This window comes from Panthera leo, chromosome F3 (genome assembly GCF_018350215.1).
Source record: "Panthera leo isolate Ple1 chromosome F3, P.leo_Ple1_pat1.1, whole genome shotgun sequence".
Taxonomy (NCBI): Eukaryota; Metazoa; Chordata; class Mammalia; order Carnivora; family Felidae; genus Panthera; species Panthera leo.
Window position 1 is genome coordinate 11,748,680 of NC_056696.1, and position 18,648 is coordinate 11,767,327.

At 42.7% G+C, this 18,648-nt stretch overlaps 1 protein-coding gene across 1 annotated transcript; it reads left to right on the forward strand.

Annotated features, from left to right (window-relative positions):
• Positions 1–13,520: 13,520 nt before the first annotated feature.
• Positions 13,521–18,330, forward strand: LOC122212141 (cytokine SCM-1 beta-like). The gene is made up of 3 exons (XM_042925848.1): positions 13,521–13,747; positions 15,598–15,712; positions 17,977–18,330. The coding sequence occupies exons 1-3, from the start codon at positions 13,687–13,689 to the stop codon at positions 18,137–18,139; spliced, it is 339 nt and encodes a 112-aa protein (XP_042781782.1). The 5' UTR covers positions 13,521–13,686; the 3' UTR covers positions 18,140–18,330.
• The last annotated feature ends 318 nt before the right edge of the window (positions 18,331–18,648 follow it).

Consider the following 18,648-nt stretch of genomic DNA (forward strand, 5'->3'; position numbering starts at 1 on the left):
TGGGAGCGCACATCGGTTACTTCCTCAATCCGTATTAGATGCTTCTCTCTCTCTCTCTCTCTCTCTCTCTCTCTCTTTTTAATTACCTTGAACTTGAAGATAAAAATGTATCCACAAACTACCTAACTTTCTTAATGTCATTTTTCTAATTGCATTCTTGTCTGATAGACTGTGGTCTAATCTACATGGCAAAAGTGAAAGAGCATGGTTACAAAGTAGACTTGTCATTTGTATGTTATCTGAGTATTTTGTTGACATAATATTGCCAGTTTCCACCGTATTTCCATGAGGTTGATGGATGTAAACGTCGGAGCACTGAGTCACTGAAAGGCCCAAATGGTTGGCTGATACTTCAAAGCTAGTTTGTGGTAGAACCTTTCCTGATATTCATGTTGTGGAGTTTCTTTTATTCCCTCTTCAGTGGTGTTTCTTTGTGACATGTCACGTATTTAAGAAGTAAGAAACATGTAGCTGAAGTGATAAGTAGAGTTGTGTTCATGATTGATTTGGTGAGCGTCCCCAGAGAAATATCAGAACTACAAGATACTTTCCCATCATAGAAACTCCTGGTCTAGATCTTAGACAAGATAAGAGAACTAAAATGTTTTATCTGTATTTTTAAGCTGAGCTTTTCTGTCAGAAAATGTCTTCTTGAGGTTTGCGGGGAGTATTTGTGGCTCCTGTTGGAAATTAGAATCGCATAAATATGTATGTAGCTCGGATCCTCACTCTGTGTGTGTTACTAGCATTGCAACAGTCAGGAGATTTAGTAGAAAAATGGTTGTAATAAATATGACAAAGCACTTTCACCAATAAAAAAGAAAGATACAAACATCCCCATGGAAATGGACAAACGTTTGAAGAGGCAACTCGTAAAAGATTCTCAACCTCGCTAGTAGTCAAAGCGACTGATCAACAATCAGATAGAATCTTCAACCTTTCACCTGTAAGTTTCCAATGGCTGGAGTGATTGACAAAACCCACCGTTGGTAGATCTGGGACAACAGGCACCTTCATGCCTTATTGGTGGGGGTGTAAGTCAGCTCCCATTTTTGACTTTAAGCTGCAGTTTCATACATCATACATCCATACCCATGAACTGGCTGTCCAGGTAATGCATTTGGCTTTGCAGACCAGTGGACAAGGAATGACCACTGAGAGTTATCTTATGTGGCACTAATTGGCCAGCCAACTTCACGTTTACCTATTCAACTTCTGCGCATCTCCTTGAGAAAGCAGCGTGCGTGAAAGTAAGACACCATCTTGTGCAAATTTCCTGGGGGGAATTTACGACAAAGAGATACACAGAAAAAGTATGAAAAGTTCAAAACCATGTATATTCTCCTTGCTGGGTGGTCTAGGGTTAAAAAAAAAAAAAGAAAGAAGCCAGGGGCTAGCAGCAGGGGAGTCTTAGTGCATCAGAAGATATCTAACAGGGCACTGGTTTTGTGGGTTCGAGCCCCGCGTCGGGCTCTGTGCTGACAGCTCGGAGCCTGGAGCCAGCTTTGGATTCTGTGTCTTCCTCTCTCTCTGCCCCTCCCCCGCTCATGCTCTGTCTCTCGCTCTCAAAAATAAATAAACACTAAAAAATATTACAAAAAAAAAAGAGCTGGCTTTGGAATCTGGAAGGCCTGAGTTCGAATCTTCACTCTATTATCACTCAGCTTTGTAATTGTGAGTGAATTCCTTAACCTCTCCTAGCCTTAATTTTTCATCTATAATATGTAAATAATGACTCTACTCAATGTATTATATTGTGATAGGGATTAAATGGGCTAATGCCCTCAAGAGCTTAGCACAGAGCCTTATGCACTGCAAGCGTACAATGAATCTCCAGCCATCGAATGCTGGAGAAAGGTAGTGAAAGGATATAATATACACAGGTATTTACCTAGAGAGCTGTCTGGAGGAAGGTCCATGGATAGTGGCTAAATTGCCATCTCTGGGCAGTGGGATTTGGGTGAATTTTTCTTTTTTTTTTTTTTCTTTCTTTTTCTTTATCTTTTCTTTCTTTTTTTTTTTTTTTTACTTTTCTGTAGTGTCTGATTTTTTTTTTACAACAATTATACTGTTTTTTTTTTAATCAGAAAAAATATAACAAAACGATTTGAATTTAGGGAAAGAAGCTAAGTACAATTTAAGAGATGTTATACTGGGAGCATGTTTTAAAGAAAATAATAGTCACAGTAATCTTTCTTTTATTTAAAACATTTTTTTAATGTTTTTTATTTATTTTTGAGACAGAGAGGACAGAGCATGAGCAGAGGAGGGGCAGAGAGAGAGGGAGACATAGAATCCGAAGCAGGCTCCAGGCTCCGAGCCATCGGCACAGAGCCTGACGCGGGGCTTGAACTCACCAACCGCGAGATCATGACCTGAGCCGAAGTCGGACGTCCCACCAACCGAGCCACCCAGGCGCCCCTCTTTCTTTTATTTTTATCTTAAAAAAAAAAAAAAAAGGAACCTTGTGCACGGCTGGATTAATCATAGCGGATTGGCTGCGTCCAGGCATGCGAGGCCTTAACTGTTCTTTCCAGGCGCGGATCTCAATTACATTTCCCAGATGCAACCCCCTTCTCCCACTCTCTCCTTGTTTCTAGGTGGGACCAGATACCTAGTTCCTCCCGGTGAAACATGACCAAAGAATAAATGTCACTTCCAGATCAAAGTAGTAAAGAATAGACATGCCTTTTCCATGGTCTTCTGTTCCCTGTCCGGCAGCAGGAAGAAAGGACTCCCAAGCCCCGAGGGCTGGTTTTGCCCAAAGGTAGCAAACCTCCTACTGGAGGGAGGCCTCCAAGAGAGACAGCTGACCAGGAACTTCTGCATTGATCTTTGCGTGAGTGAGTAGTAAGCTTTTATTAGTGTTATGCCCTTGAGAGTTTGAGCTGATTTGTTACAGCGTTTGGTCTTGAGTTCTACCATTATCCATCATCCTCTTTGGTCCGTGTATGACCCTCTTGGATTCAGTTCATTACATCGTATAATGTACCACCACAAACCTACCCCCAATGAGAAGAACATTCCGAATAACTTACATCTATGTGCTCCTTCCCTTTGATCTATATCTATATCTAATCTATATCTATATCTATCTATAGAACTAGGAGTAGAGTTTTTGGAGCTGCACAGTATTTAAATGTTCAGCTTTAAATGATAATGCCAACTGCTTTTCTAAAGGTTGTACCAGTTTCTAATGCCATAAGTAATACACGTTGTTCCATATCTTTGCCATCACAGAAGTATTATTAGACTTCTCAATTCTGGCCATTTGAGTAGGAATAAGATGGGGTCATGCTGTGGTCTTGATTTACATTTTCACGATCACTAGTGAGCTTACGCCGAAATCCCTCTGAAGAAAAAGATAAGAAAAGAGGGCTTGCCTTGCTAGAAATTAAGGTTAACTTATAAGGCCACAGTAAATAACCTAGAGTAGTGTGAGTCAAGCACAGACAAATTACCAGTGGAACAGACTAGAGAATTTAGAACAGATGCACATAGATGTGGACCTTTGATATATGACAGTTGTGTGGGAAAAGGAGAAGCTACTCCAGAACCACAGCTAGAAAATTCAGTTATCCAAAGAGAAAAGAAATGCATTTGGATGTCTATCTCACATCGCATACAGAAGTAACCACCAGAAGGGTTCAACATTTAAGTGTCCAATGCAAGGCTTTAAAACTGTTAGCAGGGGTTGATCTTTCTGGCTTTGGGGAAGGGAAAAATTGATTAGGGCACAAAAAACAATAACCACAGAATAAAACATTGAGAAATTTGGTTACATGAAAGTTAGTATTTTTTGTTTATCGAAGACATGGCAAAGAAAGTGAAAAGAGAAGCTACAAACTGAGACAAAATATTTGCAACAGCTGTAGCAGACAAAGAATTAGTATGGTGAACACATAATTTTCACATATTGCTAACAAAATAACAAATTATCTAGTAGAAAAATGGAATGCATTCTACAGAAGAAGACATTAAAAAAATTTTTTTTAATGTTTATTTATTTTTGAGAGAGGCAGAGACAGAGCTTGAGCGGGGGAGGGGCAGAGAGAGAGAGAGGGAGACACAGAATCCAAAGCAGGCTCCAGGCTCTGAGCTGTCAGCACAGAGCCCAATGCAGGGCTCGAACTCACGGACCTTCAGATCATGACCTGAGCCGGAGTCAGACACCCAACCGACTGAGCCACCCAGGCGCCCCCAGAAGAAGACATTTTTATGTGGATCATCTATTATGTATGAGGAAATACAAATTAATGTTTTTCAGATGAATAAAAATATTCAGATCAAAAACTAAAAAGGAAAGAGAAGATATATTGTGGTTCCTTACTTATATCCTTCATAATTTGTATCTTCTTCCCTCAAAAGTGAATGGATTCCTTCAAAAATGGATTCTACCATTCCATTGTGAGGACACACACACACACACACACACACATATGGCACTGATGTTTCAGAGTATAAATGTTTATGTTTGCTTGTACTTATGCATGCTTACTCACTCATAGGCTTATGTACTCTTAAACATTTACATTTATTCCAAATATATAATCCAGCACCTTCTCTGTGTCAGGCATTGTCCTAGACTCTGAGGAATGAAAAAGATGAACAATTTCTGGAAAGAGATGGCAAATTTTAAAAGTCAGCAAGTAAATTATTGTTATATTACATGGTGCCGAGTACTATGAATGGAAGTAGAGAAGCAAGGGGAGAGCAAATGATACCAGAATTGGCGTGTGGGTACAGTTTTCAATTGGGTGGTCAGGAAAAGCCACAGAGAGAAAGCAATGGGAGCGAGACATGCTTATGTCTATGGGAAGAGAATATCAGGCAGAGTAAACAGCAAGTGAAAGGACTTAGAGGCAGAAGCATGGCTGGCATGTCCGAGAAACAGCTAAGAGGTCATAGTGACTGACTGCAGAGGAGGGATAAGGGAGAAAGAGTGGCAGGAGATGATGTTAGAGAGTGAGAAAGGAAGGCATAGGTCATGGAAGCATTTGTAAATTCTTGTGAGGATTTTGGGTGCATATACTTATATACATAGTAATTTTATAATTTTGATATCTTCTTGATGAATTAACCCCTTTGTCATAATACGATGTCCTTTGCCTCTTCTGACATTTTTGATATAAAGTCTATTTTGTCTTAGTATCATCACCTCTGCCCTCTTTTGGTTTCCAGTTGCATGGATTATCTTCTTCCATCACCTTACTGTGAACTGATATGTGTCCTTAAAGCTGAAGTGAGGCAACACATAGTTGGTTTTTTTTTTAATCCAGTCATTCTATGCCTTTTGATTGGAGAATTTAACCCATTTATATTTAAGAAACTATTGATGGGTAAGGATTTACTGATGCCATATTTTTTTTTCTGGTTGTTTTGCAGTTCTCTTGTTTCTTTCTTCCTCTCTGTATTTATTTGTGAGTTAGACTTTTAGCAGGGGCATTCTTTGATTCCTATCTCTTTATCTTTTGTGTGTCTACTATAGGTTTCTGCTTTGTGGTTACCATGTGGCTTGCATAAAACATATGACAGATATAACAGTCTATTGTAAGCTGATAACAACTTAACTTCAATTGCATATTAAAACTCTATCTTTTTATTACCCAACCCCCCACATTTTATGTTTTTATGTTATAGTTTGCCTCTTTTGTATATTGTGTATCCATTAGCAAATTATAGTAGCTATATTTATTGTTAATACTTTTGTTCTTTAACATTTACACTAGAGTTAAGTGACTAACACACATTGGAGCACCTAAATATATCAAATAATGGTAAGAGATCTGCAGGAGAAAGAACCAATAATACAAGAATAGCACGGGATTTCAATACTCCACTTTCAACAATGGGTAGATTATTGAAACAGAAAATCAATAAGGAAACATTGGACTTGGACTACTATTTAGACCAAATGGACCTAAGAGACATATACAGATCATTCCATCCAACGGCAGCAGAATACACATTCCTCTCAAGCACACACAGACCATTCTTCAGGATAGATCATACTGTAGGTCACAAAACAAGTCTTAGCACATTTAGGAAGATTGAAATCATACCAAGTATCTCTTTTGAGCAGAAGAGTATGAATTAGAACTTAGTAACAGGAAGAAAACTGGAAAATTTACAAATATGTGGAAATTAAACAACAAACTTCTGAACAAACAATGGGTCAAAGAAGAAATCAAAAGGCAAACTAAAAAATATCTTGAAACAACTGAAAATGGAATCATAAAACTTAAGAGATTCAGGAAAGGTGGTTCTAAGAGGCAAGTTTATAGTGATAAACACTTACATTAGGAGAACAAAAGATCTCAAACAACCTAATTTTACACACTTCAGGAAACTGGAAAAAGAAAAGCAAACTAAGCTTAAAGTTAGCAGAATGAAGGAAATAATAAGGGCCAGAGTTACAAGAGCAAATTCTTTTTTCTTTTTTAATTTGATTTTATTTTCTTTATTTTCTTTTATTCTATTTTATTATTTAATATTTCTCAGTTTTAAATTTTTTAAAACTTTTTTCCCTTCTCTTTTCTTTCAATAATCACTTTAAATGTAAATTTACTAAATTTTCCAATCAAAAGACATATGCTATCAAAATGGATGAAAAGCAAGACCGATCTATATTCTGCCTACAGGGACTCACTTTAGACCTAAAGACACCTGAAGATTGAAAGTAAGGGGAGGAGAACCATCTATCATGCTAATGGACATCAAAAAGAAAGCCAGAGTAGCCATACTCATGTCAGACAAACTAGATATTTAAAAACAAATTTTTAATGTTTATTTTATTTTTGAAGGAGAGAGAGACAGGGTGTGAGTGGGGGAGGGGCAGAGAGAGAGAGACAGACAGACAGACAGAATCTGAAGCAGGCTCCAGGCTCTGAGCTGTCAGCACAGAGCCTGACATGGGGCTCGAACTCACAAACCACAAGATCTTGAGCTGAGCTGAAGTCGGACGCTCAACTGACTGAGCCACCCAGGCGCCCCCAGACAAACTAGATTTTTAAACAAAGACTGTAACGAGAGATGAAGAGGAGCATTATATTATAATTAAGGGATCTATCCACCATGAAGATCTAACAATTATAAATATTTATGCCCCAACTTAGAACACCCAAATATATAAATCAATTAATCACAAACATAAAGAAACTCATTGATAATAATACCACAAAGTAGAGGACTTTATTATCCCACTTACAACAATGGATAGATCATCCAATCAGAAAATCAACAAGGAAACAATGGTTTTGAATGACACACTGGACTGGATGGACTTAACAGATAAACTCAGAACATTTCATCCTAAAGCAGCAGAAGACACATTCTTCTTGAGTGTACATGGAACATTCTCCAGAATAGATCACGTACTGGGTCACAAATCAGCCCTCAACAAATATAAAAAGATCGATATCATACCATGCCTATTTTCAGACCACATGTTATGAAACTTGAAATCAACCACAAGAAAAAATTTGGAGAGACCATGAATACTTGTAGATTAAAGAACATCCTACTAAAGAATGGATTGCTTAACCAAGAAACTAAAGAGGAAATTAAAGAGTACACGGAGTCAGTGAAAATGAAAACATGACAGTCCAAAATCTCTGAGATGCAGTAAAGGCAGTCATAAGAGGGAAGTATATAGCAATCCAGGCCTTCCTAAAGAAGGAAGAAATGTCTCAAATACACAGCGTAATCCTTGTCTGGAAAAAGAACAGCAAATAAAGCCCAAAACCAGCAGAAGAAAGGAAATGATGAGGTTAGAGTATAAATCAATGATTTCAAAAAAAAAAAACAAAAAAACAAAAAGCAAACCAGAACACATCAATGAAACCAGGAGCTGGTCTTTGAAAGAATTAACAAAATTGATAACCCCCAAGCAAGATTTGTCAAAAGTAAAAAGGAAAGGACCCAAATGAATAAAATCATGAATGAAAGAGGAGAGATCGCAAGCAACACCGCAGAAATATAAGCAACAATAAGAGAATATTATGAGCATTTATATGGCACAATCCGGGCAACTTGGAAAAAGTGGACAAGTTCCTAGAAACACATAAATACCAAAACTGAAACAGGAAGCAATAGAAAATTTGAACAGACCCATAATGAGTAAAGAAATTGAATCAGTAGTCAAAAATATCCCAACAAAGGGTCCAGGGCCAGATGGCTTTCCAGGGGAATTCTACCAAACATTTAAAGAAGAGTAAATTCCTATTCTTTTGAAGCTGTTCCAAAAAATATAAATGGAAAGAAAACTTCCAAACTCATTCTATGAGGACAGCATTACCTTGATTCCAAAACCAGACAAAGACCCCATTAAAAAGGAGAATTACAGACCAATTTTCCTGATGAACATGGATGCAAAAATTCTCAACAATATACTAGCACACCAAATCCAACAATACATTAAAAGAATTATTCGCCACAATCACATAGGATTTATTCCTGGGATGCAGGGATGGTTCCATATCCACAAATCAATCAACATGATACATCACATTAATAAAAGAAAGGAAAAGAACCACATGATCCTCTCGATAGGTGCAGAAAGAGCATTTGACAAAATACAGCATCCTTTCTTGATAAAAACCCTGAAGAAAATAGGGGTAGAAGGAACATACCTCAAGATCATAAAGGCCGTATAGGAAAGACCCACAGCTAATATCATCTTCAATGGGGGAAAACCTGAGAGCTTTCCCCCTAAGGTCACAACAGGGATGTCCACTCTCACCACTGTTGCTCAACATAGTGTTGGAAGTCCTAGCCTCAGCAATCAGACAAGACAAAGAAATAAAAGGCATACAGATTGGCAAGGAAGCAGTCAAACTTTCAGTCTTCACGGACAACATGATACTCTATGTGGAAAACCCAAAAGACTCCACCAAAAAATTGCTGGAACTGATATGTGAATTCAGTGAAATCACAGGATATAAAATCAATGTACAGAAGTTGGCTGCATTTCTGTATACCAATAATGAAGCAGCAGAAAGAGAAATCAAGGAATTGATCCCATTTACAATTGCACCGAAAACCATAAAATACCTAGGGATAAACCTAACCAAAGAGGTGAAAGATCTGTATGCTGAAAACTATAGAAAGTTTATGAAAGAAATTGAAGAAGACACAAAGAAATGGAGAAACATTTCATGCTCATGGATCAGAAGAACAAACATTGCTAAAATGTTGATACTATCCAGAACAATCTACACATTCAATGTAATCTCTATCAGAATAACAGAATTCTTCACAGAGCGAGAACAAACAGTTCTAAAATTTGTATGGAGCCAGAAAATGGAACCATAATGTTGAAAAGAAAACCAAGCTGGAGGCATCACAATTCTGGACTTTAAGCTGTATAACAAAGCTGTAATCATCGAGACAGTATGGTACTGGCACAGAAACAGACACTCAGATCAATGGAACAGAATAGAGAACCCAGAAATGGACTCGCAAACATATTGGCCAACTAATCTTCGACAAAGCAGGAAAGAGTCCCCAATGGAAAAAAGACGGTCTTAGGAATACTGGACAGCATGACATGCAGAAGAATGAACCTGGACCATTTTATCACACCATACACAAAAATAAACTCAAAATGGATGAAAGACCTGAATGTAAGACAGGAAACCATCAAAATCCTAGAGGAGAAAACAGGCAACAATCTCTTTGACCTCGGCCACAGCAACTTCTTATAACATATCACTGGAGGCAAGGGAAACAAAAGCAAAAATGAACTATTGGGACCTCATCAAGATAAAAAGTTTCTGCACAGCGAAGGAAACAATCAACAAAACTAAAAGGCGACAGACAGAATGGGAGATTTTTGCAAATGACATACCAGGTAAAGGGTTAGTATCCAAAATCTATAAAGAACTTATCAACCTCAACACCCAAAAGACAAATAACCCAGTGAAGAAATGGGCAGAAGACATGAACAGACAGTTTTCCAAAGAAGACAACCAGATGGCTAACATACACATGAAAAGATGCTCAACATCACTCATCATCAGGAAGATAGAATGAGATACCACCTCACACATTTTAGAATGGCTAAAATGAACAACTCAGTAAACAACAGATATTGGTGAGGAGGCAGAGAAAAGGGAACACTTGCACTGCTGTTGGGAATGCAAACTGGTGTAGCCACTCTGGAAAATAGTATGGAGGTTCCTCAAAAAATTAAAAATAGAACTACCCTATGGCCCAGCAATTGCACTACTAGGTAGTTTTTTAAATTTTTATTAAAAAATTATTTTAAAGAATGAAATCTTTACATTTGCAACTACGTGGATGGAACTGGAGGGTATTATGCTAAGTGAAATTTAGTCAGTCAGAGGAAGACAAAAATCATATGACTTCACTCATATGAGGACTTTAAGAGACAAAACAGATGAACATAAGGGAAGGGAAACAAAAATAATACAGAAACAGGGAGGGGGACAATACAGAAGAGACTCATACATATGGAGAACAAACTGAGGGTTGCTGGAGGGGTTGTGGGAGGGGGATGGGCTAAATGGGTGAGGGGCATGAAGGAGGGCACTTGTTGGGATGAGCACTGGGTGTTATTTGTAAGTGATGACTCACTAAGTTCTACTCTGAAACCATTATTACACTATATGTTAACTAACTTGATTTAAATTAAAAAAAGTAAAGAAATCCTGTGCTCATGGGTTGGAAGAATTATTATTGTTAAAACGTCCAGAGTATCCAAAGCCATTGATAGTTTATATAATCCCTATCAAAATTCCAAAGGCTTTTTTCACAGAAATAGGAAAAACAATCGTAAAATTCATGTGGGATCAGAAAAGATCCTTAATAGCCAGAGCAACCCTGAGAAAGAAGACGAAAATGGGAGGCATCACACTTCTTGATTTTAAACTATATTCCAATTCTATTGTAATCAAAACAGTATGGTGTTGGCAAAAAAGCAGACACATAGTCCAAGGGATCAGGGTCAAAAGCCCAGAAACACACCCATACTTACATAATCAATTAATATTTGACAAGTGAGCCAAGACTACTCAGTGGGGAAAGGACTGTCTCTTCAATCAATGGCGCCAAGAAAACTGGATATTCACACGTAAAATCGTAGAATTGGACCTCTATCCCAAACCACTCACAAAATGTCACTCCAAATGGATTAAACATCTAAATGTCGTCCCTAGAACCATAAAACTCCTAGAACAGAAAATAGGAGGAAAGTTTCTTGACATTGGTCTTAGCAGTGATTTTTCAGATACGACACCAACAGCACAAGCAACGAAGTAAAAAATACGTAAGTGGGACTCTGTCAAACCCAAAAGCTTCCGCACAATATAAAACAACAACCACAACAATCAACCAAATGAAAAGGCAGAGTGGGAGAGAATATTTGCAAGCCATCTATCCGATAAGGGGCTACTATCAAAAATATATCAGCAACTCATACGACTCACTCATTAGCAAAAAGCGAAATTATCCAATTAAAAATAAGCTGAATATAGACACTCTTCCAAAGACGTACAGGTGGCCAGCGGTAATGTGAAGGTTGTTGGCAATTAGCGTCCGTGCACTCTCACGCTAGCCCATCAGCCTGTCTTGTCCCAGGTTTCTATTTTCTTGTCGCCTAATTCTTCCCCACCAGAGACCGTAGTCCTGCTTTGAAAAACTGGAAGTGAATAATTCACTCTGAGAGTTTAACCAATTTCGTTTCAATATGCTAAAGAAAAATTCAGCCGTGGGTCAAATTGTCTGTTTGATTGAAAGCCTAAGAGAAAAATCACAGGCGCAGGAGCCTGCCATCTAGTGGGAGACACAGAAATATAATTGAGCAGGGCAATAAACTATAAAAACGGTGGTGGAGACAAAGCTCCAAGGGAGCACGGACGATGGCGCAACTCAATTTTATCTAGAGAATTCAGGAAAACATGCAGTTGTCAAGTATGGAGCTGGGATGGGCATTGGGAAGTGATATGTGGCGGGGGGGGGTGTAAGCATGGATGGTGTATTTGGTTGAGCACACACACATTTGTTGAGACTAGGAGGTTCGGGAACTGTGCGCGAGGGGCAGAAAGGGAACCTGAAAGGGAAAGATCTTGAACGACCTTGCATATGACAAGAAGAGACCGATGGATATTGGCAAAGAGCTTCTCAGGAGGGAAATGACACGATTCGATTGAGACATTAGAATGATTAGTCCGGCAGTGTTGTGACAATAGATTGGAAAGGGGGGAGACCTGACACTGGGAAACCAGTTGGTCTACTGCAATGGTCCTACCGAGGGATGACAAGCGGTTGCCTAGAGCCGCGTGGAAAGAGGAGCAGGCGTATTGAAGAGCTGCCTAGAAGGTATACTTAGTGCACCTTTGTTGAAGGTGACATGTGAGTGGATAGCAATGAGTCTACGATGGCCCCAGTTCTGTATTTTGATAATGGATGGACAATCGCATCGTTTTCCAGGTCAGGAAGGAATAGGAGGAAAAGCATTTTGAGTGGAGTACCAGGAAGGTGCCACGGATATGCTTGAGTCCTGCGAGAGGTCTGCGAGTGGAAACTACATTTGGGGAAGACTCCATGGCGACAGGTAGCAAGAACTAGAAGATGGTCATACGATTTTGCCGAGCGATTCTACTTCTGGTTACTAAGGGGAAATGACTCCATATCTGTTAATGAAAACTTACCTTACAGACGGGATCTACGTGACAATGTTAGAAGGGAGGGGTTTAATGTGTGTGTGTGTGTGTGTGTGTGTGTGTGTGTGTGTGTGTATCACAAAGACTGTGAAGGACCGTGCGAGGATATTTTACCCTGATGCTAAAATAGTATTTGGTCACAAGTATGCAAACATGTGTCTACCCACAGAGACTTACTGGAAAAAACGTTAAAGATGAACGCTGGCAGGAAGGCATGATCAGAGACAATTGTCTCTTTCTTTCGAAAGAAAGTTCATGTCAGGCCAACTACTTACCAAGAGCTTTTTAGAAGGTAGATATTAATTTGTAATAAAGCAAACATGTGCATGCAGACATGCTCCAAACACTCTTATTTAACTGCTTCTTGGGTATGGGGGGGGGGGGGGGGGCGTGTGAAGAAATGGGAGTCACTCGAATGAGGGTCCGGGAGAGAAATGAGAAGAAAAAGGGGTTGAGAAACTCAGGGCCCCAGCAGCAGCCCTTTGTCCCCCGAGGCGGTGTCTCTGGATAGCATCAGGGACCCGGGGGCCACGGCGGGGGAAGCCTCACGTCACAGCGGAAGTGACATGAGACAGGTGGGGAAGCAGGACCGCTGTGACCACCGCACCTCATTTCCTTACACTGTCCCCGCACTGGGCCACGGTACCGATGTGGCCTTGGGCCATGCCTGCAGCGGAAGATTTGAACTCAGGTCGGTGGCAGGAGATGAGACGAAACCACATTCCTTGTCTGCTTGCATTTGGTTTCACTGACACATTCACCACAAGGGGCCAAGGCCACAAGGTGTGGGGTTAGCGCAAGTGGGGGGCGGGGGGGGTTGCGGCAAAGGAACTTTTTCTTCGGAGAGAAAGGCATCTGTACTGCAAAGACTTTCCACGATTCCACACCCACCCCGAAAGCCCCCTCTTACCACAGGAAGTGCGCTCACCACTGGAGGAATAAAGAGGCTCTTGAGAGCGGTCGCATCTTCACTCTGCCTGCACAGCTCAGAAGGACCTCAGCCATGAGACCTCTCGTCCTGGCCCTGCTCGCCATCTGCTTTCTCACCGATTTCATGGCGGAAGGTAAGCCGATAGGCTCTGCGTGAGACGGGCAACAGATAACACGGGCAGGTGGGCACACGTCTGGGGTCTGAGTCAGGTTCTGACTCGAGAAAACTGCTTTCCCCGGGGTCAGCCTCAGACTTCCCCTGCACAGAATGGGAAGGGTAATTTTGCTTTCGGGGACTTGATGGTTGCCGAGGACAGACAGAACTCGCTTAGAGTCTGGGCTCCAACTTTTCGTAACTGGGTGACTTGGGGGTACGTTTCGTAGCCTCTCTGGACCTACACTTACTTGTAAGTTGAATATAACGACAGACACTCTCACCTGGGCTTAACATGTAAACGAAAAAAATTAGGGCGACTTCGCAGATTTCCTCACGAGTAATAATTTCTTGATTAACGTTAGCCGTGACCTGGTGGTGATGATCGCCTACGCCTTTGTAGCTTTTGCCTATTTAATAGCTCCCTTGATCCATTCTCAGAATTTTGGAAATTTTCGCCACAATGCGAGGATGAATTGGAGGGTGTATGTCTTGAGGCAAATCATAAATTTCTGTTTGAAAAAATGAATGGGAGCTCATGCCTTCATACCCAGGAAATCAGTATCGCCTTCAAGTAGGGAGAGTCTATGATTACTGCTATGAATGTTGTTCTCATTAATGATAAACTTCTTTAGTTTATAAGAGACCATGTGATAAGGGCTGACAGATCAATGCCTTACACCCATTCAGAGAATCCTGTAAGACAGACCAAGATGAGACCTAGCTATACTAAGCCTCACCTGACTTTTCTACATGTTTCTTTCTTTTTTTTAAGTTTACTGATTTATTTTTGAGAAAGAGAGAGAGAGAGAGCGCACACAGGGGAGAGGCAGAGAGGGAGGGAAAGAGAGAGAATCCTTAGCAGGCTCTGCACTATCAGTGTGGAACCCGACGTGGGGCTCGAACTTACAAACCTGAGATCACGACCTGAGCCAAAATCAAGAGTCAGACGCGTAACCGACTGAGCCACCCATGCACCCTTACGCATCTTTATTTCTTAAAGGATCATTTCCCCCCACAGTTGATTGGAGTTTACTTCTCATGGCTCTGGCAGTAAGAGGGACTGTCCTTCGAGTATAATTAAGGTTTCAGCTAACTCTCCTTTCAGTCTCTTAATTTGTAGCCAAGTTTCCTCCCTGAGTCACTTCCCAAGTTTCTTCCCTGAACGACCGCTACGTGTCCCACTGGGGTTTAGCCTCTAGCAATCTGTGCTCTGACTCAGCTCAGCAATATGAGCGAGGGTGATGTCTTCAGCCGTAACACACGCGCACAGACGCTGCTGGGAATAAGAAGATGTGGGGGGTTAGAGTCTAGAGGATTCTTGGGGTCTTGGGGACTCCATGTTAGGTGCTTCTCAGAGAAAAATGCTGTTTCCCAAGCAGTGCCCCACATCGGGCTCAGTGCTGACAGCTCAGAGCCTGGAACCTGTTTCGGATTCTGTGCCTCCCTCTCTCTCTGCTCATGCCCTGCCTCTTTCCCTATCTCAAAAATAAATAAGCATTAAAAAAAAAAGAGATTCTACCAAACTCTTAATTATTATTACCCCTCCCCAGTTATTTCCCCTTCTTCAATATAAGATGGCTGTCTAAGCTGAAGCGTAATCCCCCTTGGGGGGGGTTTCTACTGAGGACGAACAGTTGATGAACGACATCCTTTATATATCTCACACTTTAACATGTAAAATAATACATGAGGCTCCCCCACATTTTCTGTCGCCTTCCCCAAATTTCTCTTTATCACATCACCCTTTGTCAGTTTATTTGTAGCATTGCAACATTCATGCTATTGGAAACGATATTTTATTTTTGTTTGCTTGGTTTTCTTCACCAGGCGTGGGGAGTGAAGTTCTAGAAAGGAGCATCTGCGTGAGCCTGACGACCAAGAAACTGCCAGTTAAAAACATCAAGACCTACACCATCAAGGAGGGCTCCATGAAAGCAGTAATGTGAGTTTGTTTCCCCAAAAGCTGGGCTTGATGGGACACAGCGTATAGAAATACTGCCCTCCTCAGGAAGTTGGCCCAGAGGAAGACTTCAAGCGAAGCAACCGCCCCTTTGTTTTTCAGTATTAGCCACGTCTTTATGGAGCACCGAGTGGCAATTTTTGAAAGCAGTTTGGCAATCAGATAAAGAATATCATCCTTCTGTCTGATTTAGCTTAGCAGAAGAGTCTGACTGGGAACCGGATGAATATTGTGCTTCGTTCTGAAGGCTAGGTTGGGAGATGGCTGGTTAGGGCAGGATCTGACCATAGGGCCACACTGGTGTGAGATGCTTCCCTTCCCCTCCTTTCCCTCACCCTTCCCTTCCCTTCCCTTCCCTTCCCTCACCTTCCCTTCCCTTCCCTTCCCTTCCCTTCCCTTCCCTTCCCTTCCCTTCCCTTCCCTTCCCTCACCCTCCCTTCCCTTCCCTTCCCTTCCCTTCCCTTCCCTTCCCTTCCCTTCCCTCACCCTCCCTTCCCTTCCCTTCCCTCACCCTTCCCTTCCCTTCCCTTCCCTTCCCTTCCCTTCCCTTCCCTTCTCTTCCCTCACCCTCCCTTCCCTTCTCTTCCCTTCCCTTCCCTCACCCCTCCCTTCCCTTCCCTTCCCTTCCCTTCCCTTCCCTTCCCTTCCCTTCCCTTCCCTTCACCTTCACCTTCCCTTCCCTTCCCTTCCCTTCCCTTCCCTTCCCTCACCCTCCCTTCCCTTCCCTTCCCTTCCCTCACCCCTCCCTTCCCTTCCCTTCCCTTCCCTCACCCTCCCTTCCCTTCCCTTCCCTTCCCTCACCCTTCCCTTCCCTTCCCTCACCCTTCCCTTCCCTTCCCTTCCCTCACCCTCCCTTCCCTTCCCTTCCCTTCCCTCACCCTCACCCTTCCCTTCCCTTCCCTTCCCTTCCCTTCCCTCACCCTCCCTTCCCTTCCCTTCCCTTCCCTCACCCCTCCCTTCCCTTCCCTTCCCTTCCCTTCCCTCACCCTCCCTTCCCTTCCCTTCCCTCACCTTCCCTTCCCTTCCCTTCCCTCACCCTCCCTTCCCTTCCCTTCCCTCACCCTTCCCTTCCCTTCCCTTCCCTTCCCTTCCCTTCCCTTCTCTTCCCTCACCCTCCCTTCCCTTCTCTTCCCTTCCCTTCCCTCACCCTCCCTTCCCTTCCCTTCCCTTCCCTTCCCTTCCCTCACCCTCCCTTCCCTTCCCTTCCCTCACCCTTCCCTTCCCTTCCCTTCCCTTCCCTTCCCTTCCCTTCCCTTCCCTTCCCTTCTCTTCCCTTCCCTTCCCTCACCCTCCCTTCCCTTCCCTTCCCTTCCCTTCCCTTCTCTTCCCTTCCCTTCCCTCACCCTCCCTTCCTTTCCTTCCCTTCCCTTCCCTTCCCTTCCCTTCCCTTCCCTCACCCCTCCCTTCCCTTCCCTTCCCTCACCCCTCCCTTCCCTTCCCTTCCCTTCCCTTCCCTTCCCTTCCCTTCCCTTCCCTTCCCTTCCCTTCTCTTCCCTTCCCTTCCCTTCCCTCACCTTCCCTTCCCTTCCCTTCCCTTCCCTTCCCTTCCCTTCCCTTCCCTCACCCTCCCTTCCCTTCCCTTCCCTTCCCTTCCCTTCCCTTCCCTTCTCTTCCCTTCCCTTCCCTCACCCTCCCTTCCCTTCCCTTCCCTTCCCTTCCCTTCCCTTCTCTTCCCTTCCCTTCCCTCACCCTCCCTTCCTTTCCTTCCCTTCCCTTCCCTTCCCTTCCCTTCCCTTCCCTTCCCTTCCCTCACCCCTCCCTTCCCTTCCCTTCCCTCACCCCTCCCTTCCCTTCCCTTCCCTTCCCTTCCCTTCCCTTCCCTTCCCTTCTCTTCCCTTCCCTTCCCTCACCTTCCCTTCCCTTCCCTTCCCTTCCCTTCCCTTCCCTTCCCTCACCCTCCCTTCCCTTCCCTTCCCTTCCCTTCCCTTCCCTTCCCTCACCCTCCCTTCCCTTCCCTTCCCTCACCCTTCCCTTCCCTTCCCTTCCCTTCCCTTCCCTTCCCCTCCCTTCCCTTTCCTTAGGGTGTGCTAAAGTCGGGCGCCATGTTTTAGCAGTTACTGTATATTCAGGAAATGTGTGACGAACTAGCCCACAGGGAACCATTGTCTTTCCAGGGTCTCATTTTCAGAATAGCAGCTCCCCCAACACATAAGTGCGACTTTACCCAAAGAAATTAAATAAGGAAATCACCTTTGTCCCCCAAACAAGACGGATGTGACTGACTCTATCTTTGCCTCGCTTTGCAGATTCATTACCAGACGTGGCCTCAAGGTCTGCGCGGATCCACAAGCCGAGTGGGTGAAAAAGGCCGTAGAAAGCGTGGACAAGCCCACCAGAAGAAACATGAAACAGACCAAGCCAACAGGAGCCCAGCATTTCACCAATTCAGCTGTGACCCTGACCACATAGTGGCCTTCTGGCACCTTGTTCCCTCACTAGCCCGCCAGCTCATTTCCCTTTACAAACTCCTGGACTAATTAGATTGTATTCACTTTTTATAAAAGTGCTGTGCGAGTCCACTTATTTTCTTGTATTTTTATTTTTCATGTCTCTCATCTTCATATAGATAGATGCTTTAATTAATAAATATTTATTACTCAGAAGAGTCTCAAAGCCTATGCATTGCGTGTTGGGAAAGGGTAATACATCACGTAAGTTCTAACTCTGTCCTAACCGTACCTCCCTTCGATGGTACTCATGACGGGAGCGATTCTGGCCAGTGTCTGTCAGAGATGAGAGCTGTATTCACCATTCTTAGGTTCCAGCTTGCAGCGGTTCTCCACACACGAGTCACAAGTGACAACGGTGGCCATGGAAACAATTTAGGATCTACCTCAACCTGTTTTCCTAACAGAGTTCTGTTTGTGGAATAAGGGAGAAAATACTGTCATTGCATTTCTATCCGGAGCGTCCACCTA